At 43.1% G+C, this 18,637-nt stretch overlaps 1 protein-coding gene across 2 annotated transcripts in view; it reads left to right on the top strand.

The window, feature by feature from the left end:
* SLC2A12 (solute carrier family 2 member 12) overlaps positions 1-18,637 on the top strand; it is a 66,596-nt gene that overhangs the window by 19,008 nt on the left and 28,951 nt on the right. For both annotated transcript variants that reach the window (XM_004011348.6, XM_060419690.1), the window contains exon 2: positions 8,215-9,555. In XM_004011348.6, coding sequence (XP_004011397.1) covers positions 8,215-9,555 — 1,341 coding nt within the window. The remainder of the gene's footprint in view (positions 1-8,214; positions 9,556-18,637) is intronic.

The raw sequence follows: 18,637 nt of genomic DNA, 5'->3' as shown, positions 1-18,637 counted from the left end.
AGAATGGCTTCTTCAAATTGGGAAGACTGAGAGCAGGGCCTCTAGTGAGGCCCTACTTGATATCATTAAAAGTCTTTTCCTGTTCCCTGTTCCAAAGTAACAGTTCTGTATCTGGTCCTTAAACGGCTTTATACAGGGTCTTAGCCATAAGCCTGAATCCTGGAATCCGAATTTTACAAAATCCTACCATGTCCCAAAAGATAGAGATGTTTCTTTGTCTTTGGAACACTTAGGCCTAATATAGCTTGTTTTCTATCTGGAGATGACTGTCTACTTCCAAGGTTTATAATATATCCCAGATAGTTAACTTGTTGTTTGGAGACTGATGCCTTTGTCTGAGAGACTTTAACTCTGGATCCCAAGGAAATGAAGGACTTCAATGATATTTTGATCTGAGCTTCCATGGAGGGACTTCATACCAATAGGTCATCCATGTACTGTAGCTTAGCACCCTCTTTTGGGTGTATTTCCCTTATTTCCTTTCCAAGGGTCTGGGCAAACAAGTGTTCAGTTTAGTTCAGTTCAGTTGCTCAGTTGTGTCCGACTCTTTGCGACCCCATGGATTGCAGCATGCCAGGCTTCCTGTCCATCACCAATTCCTCGAGTTTACCCAAACTCACATCCATTGAGTCAGTGATGCCATCCAACCATCTCATCCTCTGTTGTCCCCTTCTTCTCCTGCCCTCAATCTTTCCCAGCATCAGGGTCTTTTCAAATGAGTCAGCTCTTCGCATCAGGTGGCCAAAGTATTGGAGTTTCAGCTTCAACATCAGTTCTTCCAATGAATACTCAGGACTGATCTCCTTTAGGATGGCCTGGTTGGATCTCCTTGCAGTCCAAGGGACTCTCAAGAGTCTTCTCCAACACCACAGTTCAAAAGCATCAATTCTTTGGTGCTCAGCTTTCTTTATAGTCCAACTCTTACATCCATACATGACTACTAGAAAAACCATAGCTTTGACTAGATGGGCCTTTGCTGTCCTGAAACCCCTGAGGCAATATTGTCCAGGTATATTGTTGCCTTTGGCCTGAGTTGAGGTTAGTTCACTCAAAGGCAAACAGATATTATGATGATGGATGAACTGGGATGCAAAAAAAAAAGCATTCTAGAGATCCAGCAGTTAAGTCATTTAGCATCCTCAGAGATCTGGGCTAATATGTTATAAGGATGGCCATGAAGGGATGTACAGGGACCATTACACAGTGGTGACGCATTTACTGCTCTAAGGTCTTGTACCATCATTTATTCCCCATTTGGCTTAACAACTGGCAGAATAGGAATATTGCATGGAAACTGTCAGGGCAGCAAGATATCTTAAGACTTTTTCCACGAGGGGTTGTAAACCTTTCTTCACTTCCAACTTTATGAAGTATTGTCTCTTGTTAGGATAGGCAGCTTCTGGTCCAAGACTAATTCTTATGGATCGAGGGTTTATGGCCCTTCCAAGGTTTCCTTTGTCCCATATTGAAGGAGCCACTGCTTGTAGAATATGACTGGGATGAAGACTTACTCCTCTAGCTGGTCTGTGTTACAGTCAAGATAAGAAACTGCTCAGGGCCTCCTAACTGGAGTATTGCCTGAGGGAGCTCAGGTCTCTCCCCCGCAGAGGGTGGGACACTTAGATATAACTAAAAGGACACATGAAATCAACCACTGCTCACATTTGCAAGTAAGAGGCCCTGTAAAGGAATGGCTGTGAGGCTTTCTGTCCACACCAGTCACAGTAAGACTTTTGGAGAAAAGAGGTCCAGCGTGAATTTATTTATTCACTCAACAGATATTTATTGAAGACTACTCCTGTGCCAAAGACTAGAGGTGAGACTACAGATGTTAAGGAAAGGAGAGTTCTTGCCTCAAAGTCTTCCTGTGTGACAGGGGAAGACAAACAGGTCAATAAATAAGTGACTTACTAGTATGCCTTCATATGTCCGGAACCCCGTATTTTGTGCACAGTGGGAGCCCAGAGGGGTCGAGGGTGGGGTAGCAGAAGGTGACAGAACAGGCCAGTCACCCTGGGCATGGTGGCACTTGCAACGACTCTTGAGTGATGGGTTGGGATTACAGGTGTTCGGGAAGGAGGAGCCGAGAGCAGGGAGAGCACAGAGGCAAGGCCATTTGGGGGCCACTGCGAGTTTTTCTCAAGCAAATCATGAAGGAGGAGCCCTTTTCAGTGTGTGAAACCTTCACAGTTGGTCAAGCTGCATAATGACCTGGCTGCCTGCCAAAAAAGGAACCTGTGTGTGCACGCTTTCCAGTTTGTTGTAGAAGTCAGTCTTCCGGCAAGTGTCTGTTGTGTGTTCCATTATGTACTTACGATATAATAGGCATATGGAGAAGAAAAGGAAAGGAGAAAGTGGGCACAAAGTCAAATATCATGAAAGATGGAGTGTTTCGGGTGCAAGCCAGTTAAAGTTGTGGTTTCGTCTGAGTCACCGCGAGCGGCAGACAATGCGGCTATTGTTGTGGAAGTGGCTGCAGCTGCCTAGCCTGTGGGAGTTGGCCATCCTTTGTGCCAGGGATGTGGGTCTCAGTGCTCATTTGCATAAAGCCTCTGGGTTGTGATCACATCTTCAATAGGAACAGTTTTACTTTATTATCTTATTAAGGAATTATCCTTGCTCCAAAGGAACACGACTGGTCTATTAATAACAAAGCAGCCAGACTCAGAGTGTAGGCATGACCCAGCAGCCTGTGGGTACCAGTTAGAGGTTTCTAGATAGTTTCTACTTCTGTGATGTCCACAAAAGGCTGAGAATCCCCTATGGCACCTTTAGGGGGACACAGGGATGTAGAGATGGGCTCTCGTGAAGCAAATCCATGGGCAGAATGGCCAGGAATGCTAAACTTCACCATGAACTGAAAGTGCGGACTGACTTCAGGGCTGAATGTTTGTTGAAAAGGCTCTAATTATGATTCCTCACCCTCCTCTCTCCTTCAGCGCTGGCTGCTTCTCTTCTGTCCACCCCGGACTCTGTCCTGCCCCAGACTCTGCCATTCATGATTAAGCAGCCATTCTTTCTCTTTCCTCCTGGTCTCTGTCAGATTTTTGGGGAAAGTCATCTCTGCTTTCTGGCATCCATAGGGTAGCATCCTGCTTCTATCATCAGCAACCAAAAGGTAGATACAGAAAAAAAAAAAAAAAAGAAGAAGAAGAAACCCTACTCTATGTCTTTCTTCATTTTATTTATATGGTAAAGTAGCACCAGGAAAATTTCCTGTGCGGAAAGTCCTAAGGTGTCACAGGGTTGAGATCTTGGAAGACTTGGGGACTAGCCTTCCACCCTAAATTAAAATTCCAAATCTTGAATGGGCAGCTTGAGGACCATAATGGACCTCAGCAGTAATAAGCAGCAGTGAGACGAATGGGCAAACTAGTTTGGAGCAGTAGCCCTTAAAGCATATAACAGGGAAGATATACTCTTCCACTAAAATTCAGACAATGAAGACTTTAGCTTAATTCTGTAGCATATAACCTATGTTGGTATCACCTCGCCCATGTGAGAATAAGGTCATGGAGTGCAAAAACATTTTTTAATAATTAATTTAATTTATTTATTTATGGCCATGCTGGGTCTTCATTGCTCAGGGGCTTTTCTCTAGTCGTGGTGAGCAGGGGCTCCTGTCTCGTTGCAGTGCTCGGCTTCTTGTTGCAATGGCTTCTGGTGGCAGAGCTTGGGCTCTAGGGTGTGCGGGCTTCAATAGTTGCAGCTCCCAGGTTCTAGAACACAGGATCAATATGTGTGGTTCACAAGCTTAGTTACTCCACGGCGTGTGGGATCTTCCCGGATCAAGGATTTAACCTGTGTCTCCTGCATTGGCAGGCAGATTCTTTACCAATGAGCCAACAGGGAAGCCTGGGATGCAGCTGTTGAAGGCAAATTACCTAGATAAATAGGTGATTGTTCAGTCACTAAGTGTCTCCAACTTTTCAACCCCATGGACTGCAGCACACCAGGCTTCCCTGTCCATCACCAATTCCCAGAGCTTGCTCAAACTCATGTCCATTGAGTTGGTGATGCCATCCAACCATCTCATCCTCTGTCGTCCCCATCTCCTCCTGCCTTCAATCTTTCCCAGCATCAGGGTCTTTCCCAATGAGTCAGCTCTTCGCATCAGGTGGCCAAAGTATTGGAGTTTCTGCTTCAGCATCAGTCCTTCCAGTGAATATTCAGGACTGATTTCCTTTAGGATGGACTGGTTGGATCTCCTTGCAGTCCAAGAGACTCTCAAGTATCTTCTCCAACACCACTTCTTTGGTGGGACAGCCAGGGCCCAGGGCATGTCATCTGGCTATGCTAAGTGGTTGAAGGGTATGTCTCTGTTAGTGAGGGCCTGACGAAACGTGGTCCACTGGAGAAAGAAATGGCAGAGCACCTCAGTATTCTTGCCCTAAGAACCCCATGGACAGTATGAAAAGATAGATCAATAGATAGATAATATTGTGACATATAATTTTTAAAAACTTGCAATTTTGTACAGATAATTTTTTATCAATTCATATAGAGACATTTTATTATATCTCTGAAGAATTGTACTCAGCACTAGCTGCTGGATATCAAGAGGACCGTTGAAAAACTGGGATGGTTTCTAGACCCTTTGCACACACCCTAGTCTGTCAGTGTCCTATGAACTCTGAATAAAAGAACTAGGCATATGGAGTTAAGTCCAGAAAGCTGAAGAAAAGGCTATGTCTCTGTTCTGTCAGGAGCTTTTTCCCCCAGACCACAAGAAGCTGGGCCTGGGGCTTATACCCTCCTCCACCTGCTTGCCCACTTAAGCCACCACCTCAACTCTCTCTAAAGTAGAAAGATAGAGCATCAGGGAGTATCTGGATGTAACTCAAAGGGTCTTTCTTTCTGTAGGGAAGCACTATTTCCCATCCAACAAGAGGGAGAAACTAAGGAAGGGGAAGGAGAAGGACAATGTGGCAAAGACATCTGCTGCTCACAGAGCTCTGGCATCTCTTCCCCCAGGTCCTTGACTCAGTACTTTCATGCAGCCCTCTGTCCCTCTAAATCCCCTCTGAGGGGCCTCATGCAACCTGTTCCCCAGGTGCATCAGTCTCCAGAATCACTTATTTCTCCAATCTGAATATTGGAGATGAATCGCCAAAGCACACACCCTAATCAACACATCAGACTTAGATAAAACGAACAATGACAAGACGAGATACAAAGCAATACAATATTCTTATCTGAATATGAAAATCGTACTCAAATCTTTTGGTAGAAGAATCTGTTGCTGAGAATTTTAAGATTATGTGGGAAAATAATTTATGTGGAAACTGAGGGCCCAAGAGTACTGTAAAGTGATTTTGCACATGAAAATTAAAAGAGACATGAAAAATAATAGAGATATCATTAGAATGTTAAGTTTCTTGGGGGGTAAGAACCACATTTGTTTTGCTTCATTGTGTTACATATAAAGAGATAACACCTGCTGTGTAGGGATTTTACATACCTGTTTTCCGATTAGCTGAATAAGTTGCTGATGTAGTTTCATTTTAATGGCTTGTGTTCACAATGCTCATACATCAACTTTATTTTATTGTGGATTATTGCATTTTTATTTGCTCCTCCATCTAAATAATTGATGCTTTTTAAATTTTATTTCTGGAGTCTTTCATTTTCCTTATGCCATCAGGATCCCAGAGACGTGAAATACCTTAGATACTTGTAGCAGGGGAAAGTGGTTTCAGATCACCTTTATTTGACCTGCTCCTTTCACCAAAGCTAAATAGCATTTTAAAACCATATCTGCTACTCCAGAATGGCACAATCTCAGCCCTAGCTCAGCCTGTGATAACCGTGTGTCCAAGTACACGTTTCTAGTCCATTTCACACATATCTCAGTTCTGCTTCTTCTCTGTTGCCTTTGCTGCTGTCTCCTCTTCTGAATGCTGGTGTTCCTTATATCCTCGTCTTTTGTCCTGTCTCTCCTGCTTCTCTGTTCTGTCTCCCAAAGTGATCTCACCCCTTCCCATGGCTTTAAATATCACATACACATTGCTGAATCCCCAATACATCTCTCCAGGCTTGACTTGTCTCTTAAGTTCCAAATCTGTATGCTCAATCCGCTACCTGATATTTTAATCTGAACATTCTACAGGGAAAACAAACATTTTAGCAAGTCTAATATGGAACTTCTGATTTCCGCTTCTCCTTTCACTCCCACCCACAGCCAGGTCCCCTGACCTTCTTCCCTAGGTCAGTCTATTGCCTGTATAGTATAATAGGTAAGCCCGTGTACAGGGTACTATTATAAAGTAACCCAAACGACTGCTCAAACCAGGGAGCCATCTTGATTCTGATCCACTTCCTTACCCTCCAACACCAATTCATGAGCAAATGTCATCATTTTTACCTTCAAATTAACTCTTGAATTTGTCTGCTGCTGCTGCTATGCCGCTTCAGTTGTGTCCACTTATCAATTCCATTCCCCACACCCAAATGCAAGCAAATGCAAGCTGGCACTGTTTCCTATCAACACTAAGGTTACAAACTACCCTCCCCTGCTACAAGTCTTGCCCCTTGAAGAACTAGTCTCCACACAAAAGCAAGAAGCTCAGAATGCCTTCCCTTTCACTGGTCAGTAGGCATGCACCCTCTGTACTGGGAATACAATAAAAATTGTCACTGTGATCTGCCAGGTCCAGCATGAAGTCTACCTGGCCTCTGTACCTACCCATGCTCACTGACACACACCACCTCTGCTTCCCTATCCAAGCTCAGGCTGTGCCCCATGCATCCTGGCATCTGATAGTTCCTGAAACATGACCTAAGCTTCCTTGTGCTCAGACCTTGGAAGCTACTGCTTCCTCTGCCTGCAATGCTTTTCCCTGGCTTTTTGTCTTTTTTGTTTGTTTGTTTCCTTTCTGTTGTGACAAGTCATCGTTCAGTCACTAAATCATGTTCAACTCTTTGTAACCCCATGAGCTGCAGCACTCCAGGATTCCCTGTGCTCTGCTGTATCTCAAAGGTTGCTCAAATTCATGTCCATTGAGTCAGTGATGCTATCTAACCATCTTATCTTCTGCCGCCCCCTTCTCCTTTTGCCTTTAATCTTTCCCAGCATCAGGGTCTTTTCCAATGAATTGGCTCTTCGCATCAGGTGCCCAGAGTAAATTACAAACAGGTAACAAACACCGGTGTACCTACCACTGAAAATTAATGACTTAACATTTTGCCTGTTAAAATGAATTTGAGCAAACTCTGGGAGATAGTGGAGGATAGACAAGCCTGGTGTGCTACAGTCCATGGGGTCACAAAGAGTCAGACCTGACTTAGTCACACAACAACAATAACATTTTGCCATTTTCCCTCAGATGTTAACCTCAAATGAATGGAACAATACAAAGCCCCTTTTGTTCTTCTTCCCCACCCCTTCTTTCTGACCCAGCCCCGACTTTGCGAAGGCACTCACACCCTGGTCTTCCCCAACACCCTCCTGTGTTTCAGCAAAGCCAGGGGTGGCTGAATTTTGGCCAAGGAGACAGGAGGGCAGGTTTCCTGGACGCTGTGCTTCATTTTCCCCCAGATTCCACACTGGGCAGACTGAGGCCCTTCCAGAGACTGCTTCCCTCTGTATCCTGCCCTCAAGGGTTTGCCTTAGATAGCAGGACCTGAGGAACCAGGCTTTGTGAATTTCCAATCCAACACCAGAGCAGGAACAAAACTGTGTTCTTGCTTGTTCAGGCCCCATCATCGGTCTTCTGTTTATCTCACATATGGGTCTGTGCAAAACGAAAACCAATGTCACATCTCACACACACACACACACACACACACACACACACACACACACACACACCATGTAAATGCCTCCACTCCCTCCTCCCCAAAAATGAAAGAAAAAGGACTTTTCCTTCTTTATCTAATCATGTTTTGGTTAGTGTATTATTTGACTATAATTATATGTGTTTATGGTTCTCCCTAGTTGCTCAGCTGGTAAGGAATCCGCCTGCAATGCAGGAGACCTGGGTATGATCCCTGGGTTGGGAAGATTCCCTGGAGAAGGGAACAGCTACCCACTCCAGTATTCTGGCCTGGACAGTTCCAGGGACTGTATAGTACATGGGGTTGCAAAGAATCAGACATGACTGAGTGACTTTCGCATATATGTGTTTATCAGTGCTATGGAAAATGTACTTAGACAAGGCTGAGTCTCCATCGGATGCAATTCAGAACTGACCTGTTTCTTCTCTCTGCTCGTAGGTTGTGGCATGTATACTCTCCTGTCGTCTGTCACAGCTGCTGTCAGCGGCTTCCTGGTGGGGTATGAACTTGGGATCATCTCTGGGGCTCTTCTGCAAATAAGAACCTTGTTAGTCCTGACCTGCCATGAGCAGGAGATGGTGGTGAGCTCCCTGCTTATCGGGGCTCTCCTGGCCTCTCTAATTGGAGGGGTCCTGATTGACAGGTACGGGAGAAGGGCCACCATCATTTTGTCCTCCTGCCTTCTTGGACTTGGAAGCCTGGTCTTGATTATCAGTTTATCTTACACCACTCTTATAGGGGGGCGCATTGCTATTGGAGTTTTCATTTCACTCTCCTCCACCGCCACTTGTGTCTACATCGCAGAAATTGCTCCCCAACACAGAAGAGGCCTTCTCGTGTCGCTGAACGAGCTGATGATTGTCATCGGCATTCTTTTTGCCTACATTTCAAATTATGCATTTGCCAACATTTCCCATGGCTGGAAATACATGTTCGGCCTTGTTATTCCCTTGGGAGTTTTGCAAGCCATTGCGATGTACTTTCTTCCTCCAAGTCCTCGATTTCTGGTGATGAAGGGACAGGAGGAAGCTGCTAGTAAGGTTCTTGGAAAGCTGAGAGCTATCTCGGATACAACGGATGAACTCACTGTGATAAAGTCTTCCCTGAAAGATGAATATCAGTACAGTTTTTGGGATCTGTTTCGTTCAAAAGACAACATGAGGACCCGAATCATGATAGGCTTAACACTGGTATTTTTTGTACAGATCACTGGCCAGCCAAACATATTATTCTATGCATCTACTGTTTTGAAGTCCGTTGGCTTCCAAAGCAATGAGGCAGCTAGCCTCGCCTCCACGGGAGTTGGGGTCGTCAAGGTCATCAGCACCGTCCCAGCCACACTTCTCGTAGACCAGGTTGGGAGCAAAACCTTCCTGTGTATCGGTTCCTCTGTGATGGCAGCTTCGTTGATGACCATGGGCATCGTGAATCTCAACATCCACATGAACTTCACCAGTATCTGCAGAAACCATAGTCCTATCAACCAGTCCTTGGATGAGTCTGTGTTTTATGGACCAGGTAACTCATCAGCCAGCAATGACACTCTTAGAGAATCCTTTAAAGGGATGACTTTCCACAGCAGAAGCTCACTGAGGCCCACGAGAAATGACATAGATGGGAGAGGAGAAACGACCCTGGCATCCTTACCAAATGCTGGACTAAGCCAAACTGAATACCAGATCGTCACAGACTCTGCAGATGTCCCCACTTTTTTGAAATGGCTTTCTTTAGCCAGCTTGCTTGTTTACGTTGCTGCCTTCTCAATTGGTCTAGGACCAAGTAAGTATTTTAGTTTTTATTCCTTCCCTCTCTTGCCTTATGAATGTTACCAATTACTTTTGACCAGTCAGAGCATTCATTCTACTGCTATAATACTTCATACATGGAAATACTAGAAGCAAGCCAGGAGTAGTATTGGCCACCTCATGTCTCTGGTAATGAGGAAAATACACCTGTATTATATCTGCTTTGTGAAATGTGCAGGGCTAGTATCCAACCAATGAGGAGCTTCCTATCTGTCAGATGAAGATGCTTTACTATTAATTAATTGGGAAGGAATCAGACCTTGAAAGATATGTTGTTCAAGAGAATACATTGTTTTATGAAGTCTAAGTTTACTGGGACATTTTCTTCTGTGTAATTCTCTAGTTTCTTTGAAGCTGGAAGAAAAAAAATTGTGTTTAGATTTTTTCAAAGACACAATAATGGATGCATTCCAGTAATAATGAAGAAGGGAATTAAGAAGGCGTTATTTGGGAAAGGACGATATTTGATCACTAGAATAACCTCCCAGGACTTTACTCTGTTAAATGGGTGAATGGGAATCCACGTATTCCCATTGAAAACAGTGCAAACAGTCTAGAGGGAGGTGGCTACAAGACTGTTTTATTTGATATAGTCGGTCTATTGCAATGACAAAGTTTAATTGCTTCTCTTCAGCAAACTTTATCTAGAGTTTACTAGCATAAGTTGGTTGTTGCAGTTCTTTAATCTTTTAGCTTCTCATCCAAACTCTAAACCTCTCTGTAGAGAAGTTGTGAAAACTCTTTTTTTTTTTTGCACCTCATTGGAAAATGATGGGCTTAAAAATCAAGGGCAGTCTTTCACTACCACCCTTAGCTTCGGTCTGCATCTCTCTCTCTCCCTCCTCATTCTTCTCCATCCCTCTTTCTTTCTTCCTCCTTTCTTTCCTCATTTACACAGAGTTGATATTGAAATGTTTGTTTACAATGATCAAGGAGCAGATATATTTGCTCCAAAAAAGAAAAGCGTTGGAAGCTCAGGAATAATAAGAAGATGTAGGCTGTGTTGAAGGAGAAGGAATTTCATGAACACATGCAGCTGCCAGACACTGGATAGTGTTTCTGGAAAAGGGCTTGGCCTAGAGATCCACTGTTAGCTTTTCACTGAAATAATGCAGATTGAGTGACTAATTGTTTTAATAGCCAGGAACTATGCTCAATGATAGGGAAACAGTAATGAGCAAGACAGGTATTGTCCTGTCTTCAAGGAGGTTTTGGTTGAATGGATTGAGCTATGCTCCCTGTGTCTGCTTCATTCTGTTCGACCATCAGCAGGTTTGGCCTGCTTAATCTGAATTCATTAATGGCTGGACTTGCGCATAGCCAATGTGGCCTTCCCTTCAATTCTCTGCTTCCTCATCTTTTAGCTTCTACTCCTACTTCTTTGTGAGATCAATCTCTAGATATTGATTCATTCAGATTCCAGAGAAGGAATCTGATCTACACTGCTCTTTGCTATGCCGAGTCATAACTGGTTGTTCTGGTATAAGCAGTGATGGCTAGATTGGATCACATGTTCTAAAGCATTGATGTCCTGAAGCTGGCCCTTTCTTTTGCAGTATGGGTAGGCAGATTTCCCCATAAAGGACTGTGCTTGGGAAGCTAGAGGAAACACTACAGTACCATCAACCCCTGATTTCTCTGACAGATTCCTGGACCCTGATACTGCTTCTTAAGGCTGAAAATGATAAATACCATTAATGAACAGTTTCCTGGAAACAAGTTTATACCATTATTTCAGGATTCGATTACTTGGGTGTGTACATGTGAGACGCTTGTTTTAATCAGCTTGGGTCGCCATGGCTTAGAGAACAAACATTAATTTCTCACAGTCTGGAGGCTGGGAAGTTCAGGATTAGGAGTTAGGAGATTCAGTTCTTGGCAGCTCCCTCTTCCTGTATTGTGGAGGCAGACTTCTTGGTGTGTTGGAGAGAGACTGAGAGAGGAGAGAAGTAGCTATATCTTTTGTGTCTCTTATTATAACAGTAATAATTCCATCATGGAAATTTCACCCTTATGACCTAATTACTTCCCAAAGACCCCATTTCAAATATCATCCAATGGGGTTTAGGGTTTCAATATGAATTTTGGGGAGCCATAACATGCAGTAATAACAATGCTTATGTGTCAACTCTGATACATACAGCTAATGAAATAAATGAGTAAGCACCTTTTTAAAATTATTCAGAAACTCATTAAAGTCTACTTTAAGAGCAAGATATGAGTGCTAGCTTTTACCAAGGAACAGCTTAGCCTTGTCTATGGACCTTTCTATATCAATAAGTACGATAATCTTTGCTCACTTGATAAACTTGAGGTAGTATTTATTGCTCCATTGATTTCCTTTGCTGGCATCTTTTTTCCCCTCTGTGCTTAGTCGCTCAGTCGAGTCTGACTCTTTGCGACCCCACAGACTGTAACCTACCAGCTTCTTCTGTCCGTGGTGATTCTCTAGGCAAGAATATTGGAGTAAGTTGCCATGCCCTCCTCCAGGGGATCTTCCCAACCCAGGGATCTAACTCAGGTCTCCCGCATTGCAAGCAGATTTTTACTGTCTGAGCCACCAAGGAAGCCCTTTTTCACCTATTATATTTATCATAAAAGTAAAAATATTTCCTTTTTACATCAGTTTTCTTGATCTAGTCTTTCGAAATATCACAGATCAACTAAGAATCTAAGAAAAGAATGCCTTTTCTTGGTTTGTTTTCATTCAGGGTACCTCTCAGACTGGCAGAGATTAATACATGCTACATATTATAATATGAGAAACATTGATTTTAAACTTCCAGAGCCAGCCTGTTCATTATAAGAATCCTCCTGAGCACATGGTACTCTTCTCTTTAGTTTTTGGATAACTTTGTAAAGTGCAGTAATTCTTCAGTTACACCATATATCATTTGATACATTGCTATATTAGAGCAAGAGTTCCCCTTTTAGGAAGTTCAGTCTGATTTGGGAGAAAATTATTGGAGGCTGTTTATTATTTACCTTCTAGAATTCCTCAAATATTATTCTACACTAATTAAAAAAAAATATATATATATATATATAATTTAAACTTTAGAGTCAACTAATATTATATCAAACACTGCTCTAGGAATCTTTTACATGTTTTGGAGGTTTCACAACAAGCCTGGAAAGAAAAACATTCACCAGCTTTTATAAATGAAGACACTGAATCTCAGAGAAGTTAAGTGACTTGCTCACATGAAAACATGTCTTGTTTATAAAATGAACAAAACAGGCAGAACTGTATTGGTCCTGATGGTAACCATTACTTGCTAGTTCAGTCCTCTCCTTGAAGATGTATTCAGTTCAGTTCAGTTCAGTTCAGTTCAGTCACTCAGTCGTGTCCGACTCTTTACATCCCCACGAGTCGCAGCACACCAGGCCTCCCTGTCCATCACCAACTCCCGGAGTTCACCCAAACTCATGTGCATCAAGTCGGTGATGCCATCCAGCCATCTCATTCTCTGTCGTCCCCTTCTCCTCCTGCCCCCAATCCCTCCCAGCATCAGGGTCTTCTCCAATGAGTCAACTCTTCGCATGAGGTGGCCAAAGTATTGGAGTTTCAGCCTCAGCATCAGTCCTTCCAATGAACACCCAGGCCTGGTCTCCTTTAGGATGGACTGGTTGGATCTCCTTGCAGTCCAAGGGACTCTCAAGAGTCTTCTCCAACACCACAGTTCAAAAGCATCAATTCTTTGGCCCTCAGCTTTCTTCACAGTCCAACTCTCACATCCATACATGACCACTTGAAAAACCATAGCCTTGACTAGACAGACCTTTGTTGGCAAAGTAATGTCTCTGCTTTTCAATATGCTGTCTAGGTTGGTCATAACTTTCCTTCCAAGGAGTAAGCGTCTTTTAATTTCATGGCTGCAATTACCATCTGCAGTGATTTTGGAGCCCAAGAAATAAAGTCTGACACTGTTTCCACTGTTTCCCCATCTATTTCCCATGAAGTGGTGGGACCAGACGCCAGAAGATGTATTAGAAATAGGAATAAATGAAAATTGTGTATTATTGTCCATTGCATGAAGTCATTAAATGAGCCACTGCATTTTATGCAAGATAGAGGTAGTCTCTTTTTCTGAAGCTCTGCTAGGTAAGTGAGCATGTACATTTTTTACAAGGTTGAACTATGGGCTAAAAGAGAAGGAAAATAATGAAATGCAGAAGGTTTTGACATGCATTTATTTGAATAACTAAACAATTAAAATATTTTAGCATGTATATTGGTTGAAATTCAAGCTCAGCTCCAACAAAGACCAAAATGAAAGTAGTTTAAACAAGATAGGTGTTTCTTTCTCTCTGTTAACAGCTGCACCCGGGTAGTTCTGGGCACTATGGAGGTTTCCAGCTCAGTCACCAGTAGCCAATAGATAGTGTCCCTAAACCTCATGGTAGCCCAAACTTTGATATTGGTTCCCAGTCTATCATGATGTCTATTTAGAAATATTAAAATGCATTTAAAATTTCATCATCCTTTTCTGATAGCTGATGATCCCTTGAGAATAAGTGAAATGCACAAGTACAGTCAATTAAAGGGAGGCTTGCTAGACAAAGGCCTGGTGAGAAGACACTGAGAAATTCTATAAGAAAAGTAGAACCACTATGAGTGATATGAGATAAGGAATTTTCTTTAGGGATTAGACATCACATAATTGTGGGAGCTGCTGAGAAAGCACAGATCTGGAAGGGACAGTTAGAGGAAAGAGAGAAGGTCACTCATCAGGGCCTCAGAGGAAAGCTGGTGGAGTCTGGGAAGCCTGCACCCTCTGCATCTGGATGCTGCCTGAAGTTTCTGCAGGGCAGCAGGGCAGGTGGGAGGAAAAGCTGGACTTGGAGCAGGGACAGCAAAGACCAGGGACCCTGCTAGGACAAGCAAGAATCCCTAAGGAGAAATGGTAACCCACATCTGTCTCTCACCATGTCAATTCAGATGATGCAGGCCACCTGCAGAAAACCCACGTCCTTTTCCACAGACCCCCTCCCATGTGCCTGGCCTGGTACTTGGAGAAGTTGGAGGAGGAGATCTGGGTGTACTGGCTGCTCCTCCATGCCAACAAGGACAACCAGCATATAACAACTTATACATCCTGCACTGATATCCAGTGTGCCAACCCCCAAGCACAGGGCTCAGTGTCACTTTGGCCTTCCAAGTCTCAGGCAAATTTCTCTTTTGGCCAACCCTCACCCAGAACTACATGGGGAAGGGAATTCTGGGAAATGTAGTTCCAGCTTAGCTAAATTGGCATAGGACAAAATAGTCAAGTGATAAACTCGACTAAGAGGATAAATATGAATCTGGAAAGAAATATTTCAGAGGGTCAAAGACTGTATTCTGTCTTCTGTGTAGACATTCATTTCTTTTAATTAAACATTACTTGTTAAAATATATGACTAGCTTCCATTCCATCTAGTTCTAAAAAAGCGGTTAGGTCATTTCATTACTGTCTCTTGGCTTTTGTTTCTTTAGCTATAAAACCAAAGACACTCTTTTGCTAATGCATGATAAAAGCTTTCATATTTATTTTCTCAGGAATGTTAATCATCTCCCTCGGGCTGATGATCGTCACGTATCTCCAGTTCCATCACCTCACATGACTTCTTGTTCCTTTTTTCCCAATGAGTGCTGGACTTTTCCATTTTGATGCTTCACTGTCAGCTGAACACAAAGAAGCTGTTCCTGAATTCTTATTCCCCTTATGCCAAGAAGACTTGTCTTTGTTTTCCATGGGGTAGTCACTCTGCCAGTCCTCAGTTCTAATGCTCTGGGACCATTTCCTGATGGAGTCAATGATCAAACGTTCTTGTATTTTCCCTCGAAATGGACTCCTCTGTTCATATTGTCCTTCTCTTTTCTGCCATCCTCATCTATTCTTTATGGTCTCATCCTGAGATTACTGGGAAGCCCTTCCTGTGGTTCTTTCCCCTTCTGGCCTTTCCACATACATCATCCACCATACCAGTATTCCCTAAACAACCATGTTCCTCATGTCACCGCAGCTCATGACTCTACCATGACTTCCCACTTTCTTCCATATCAGAAAAGTCAAATCACTTTCAAGATGGAGAGAAGACTAGAAATGCTGTACTCTACATTTTCTTTTTATAAAAAAGAAACAAGAAATTCTGAGAGATTGAGATCACAGAGATTTAGGACTAGATCTCTGGGTATCTATCTGAAGCCTAATTCCATTCTCTTTCTACTATGATATCACACATCCTGGAAGGAAAGGAAGTGTGATTTTCAAGAACTTCCATCATCCACCCAACTCCTTCAGGGTATCTGCATGACTCCAAGACAACCATTTACATCATAGTCTATAGACTTTTCTTCCAGGGCTACCATTCACATAGAAATACATTTAGATTCCTGAGGATACAAAGAGTTGTGACATGAGGCAATACTTTGCTCTCTGTGCATTTTTATTTTCCACTGCTCCATACCCAGGTCAGGAGACAGAAAGCACTTGTGACCTCTTTTCATTCTGCATCTAGTCTCCCCGAATCCCTCCTAGCTTGAAAGCTCAGTGAAAGTCTTATTTCCTCTATGAATTTACTCCTTTCTTCAAGGTCTTTATTCATATGAACCACCAGTTATTTCTAGTGTAGAGTAGTTCAGTTCTGGGCTACAAAGAGCCTGAATTTGAAACCAGAAAACTTGAGTTCTAATCTCAGTTCTTCTGCCTACTGGTTATGTGATTTTGAGTCATTTATTTTCTCTGAAGCTGTTTCTAAATCCATGCTGCTGCTGTGCCACTTCAGTCATGTCCGACTCCATGCGACCCCATAGACAGCAGCCCACCAGGCTCCTCCGTCCCTAGGATTCTCCAGGCAAGAATACTGGAGTGGGTTGCCATTGCCTTCTCCAATGCATGAAAGTGAAAAGTGAAAGTGAAGTCGCTTAGTCGTGTCTGACTCTTAGCGACCCCATGGACTACAGCCTGCCAGGCTCCTCCGTCCATGGGATTTTCCAGGCAAGAGTACTGGAGTGGGGTGCCATTGCCTTCTCCTCTAAATCCATGAACTAGGCATAATAACACCTGTCCTACATCACAGAGTATAGGTGAGTATCAAGGGAGCCAACGCATAGGCATGTGTTTTGGATCCTGTAGTGTATGTTGTAAATGAAAGTTAGCATGTGATAACAACTTAGTCCTTAATGAAACAGTGTATTGCTTTTGAGTGTTTACTGGTTTATTAACCAGAACGTGGTTACTGGATTGTAAACTCTTGGAGGGGAGACATGACATCTCATATTTTTTCCTTCTGTCCTTTAAAGTCATGCTGAGTGCTAAGTTGCTCAGTCTTGTCTGACTCTTTGTGCCCAGAGTAGTCCACCAGCCTCCCTGTCCATGGCATTCTCCAGACAAGAATACTGAACTGGGTTGCCATGCCCTCCTCTGGGGGATTTTCCCAAGCCAGATTCAAACCTGCATCTCTTTTGTCTCTTGATTGGCAGGCAGGTTCTTTAATTAGCACCACTTGTTTGAAAATGATGCAGGGGTACATTCATGTTTCTAAGGAGGAGAGCGAAAGAACTTTAAAACAAAGATGAATATACAGGAAAAGTCTCGGCCTGTGTTTCTTTATCTGTGTCAAGCTATATCTAGTTGGTAGGCTAAGTACTAACGAAGCTACCGTCACTAGGTTGCCACAGAAAAGCCTGTATGTCCTGAAACCATCAAGTTTTTGCAGAACAATCCATCACTTTGCAATCACACACCCCAATTTGGGACTCAAACCCACAGTCTTCTAACCTCAGTCCTTTGGGTGGGACTCCAATTCAGCTGCACTTCAGTTGGTACTTGAACCCACAATTTCTGGCTTAAGAGGGGCCTTGAACCCACAGTCTCCCAGATGAAACCACACACCTGGTCACAAGACTTAATGGACCTCAGGTTATTTATATCTTGCTGCAGAAAAAAATTCAGCAAGAGACAAAGTGACGGGCAAGAAGTAGGTTTATTAATATAGGACACTTGTGAAGGATACAAGAGGTCAGGCAAAAGGAATCTGTCCTGAAAAGTAAATAGGAAAGCAGGTTTATTTAGGGAGAAACATACTCCACAGAAAGAGTTCAGGCCATCTCAGAGGGCGAGAGGCCCCAAAATATGGGGTGGTTAGTTTGTATGAGCTGGATAATTTCATAGGCTAATAAGTGGGAGAATTATTCCAACTATTTTGAAGAAGGGGACTGAGATTTCCAGGAACTGAGCCACTGCCCACTCTGACCTTTTATGGTTAGCCTCAGAACTGTCATAGTGCCTGTGGGTGTGTCATTTTGTACATGCTAATATATTATAATGAGCATATAATGAGCCTAAGGTTCACTGAAAGTCAATCTTCTGCCATTTTGGGCCTAATCTGTTCTAACCAGCCTTTATCATACCCTCAATGGCCTTGTCATTCTTTTAAAGGTTGTGCCCTGCCCCCTTCCCTCCTGTCTCAATTTGGGCATGAGTTCTAAAAATCCTTTTCTGTTGTGGCCTCTAAGAAAAGATGCAAGAGAATTAGCACTGCTCAGAAACAAGTAGTTGGAAGCACTTAGGGCATTTGTCAAGTCATAAAGAGTTATTTGGGAATTTCAGACACAGAGTATCTAAAAGTAGTACTAGATTTTTTTTTTTTTTTGACACTTCTGCTTTTTGCTCTCACATGGAGAAGAGTCTTTCAGAGCATTTCTTAGAACAAAAGCAAGCTAATGGGATGAGACTCTCAGGTTTGAAGGAGGTTTGCATTTGGGAAAGGGAAATAACCCATCATCTCCTGATTTCTTCCACTTGTGATTGCTGTTTCAAGCACTGATTCAGATATTCACACCTGAGGCTAGAAGGCAAGCAGTAGGAGACAGAATGTGGCGGTGGTTTAGTTACTCAGTCTTGTCAAACTCTTGTGATCCCATCGATTGTAGCCCGCCAGGCTCCTCTGTCCTTGGGATTCCCCAGGCAAGAATACTGGAGTGGGTTGCCATTTCTTTCTCCAGGATCTGGGAAGATTCCCTGGAGAAAGAAATGGCAACCCAACCAGTCCATACTAAAGGAGACCAG

The sequence above is a fragment of the Ovis aries genome, chromosome 8 (assembly GCF_016772045.2).
Source record: "Ovis aries strain OAR_USU_Benz2616 breed Rambouillet chromosome 8, ARS-UI_Ramb_v3.0, whole genome shotgun sequence".
Lineage (NCBI taxonomy): Eukaryota > Metazoa > Chordata > Mammalia > Artiodactyla > Bovidae > Ovis > Ovis aries.
The sequence above is the reverse complement of the archived record's forward strand: the minus strand, read 5'-3'. Positions and strand labels throughout refer to the sequence as shown.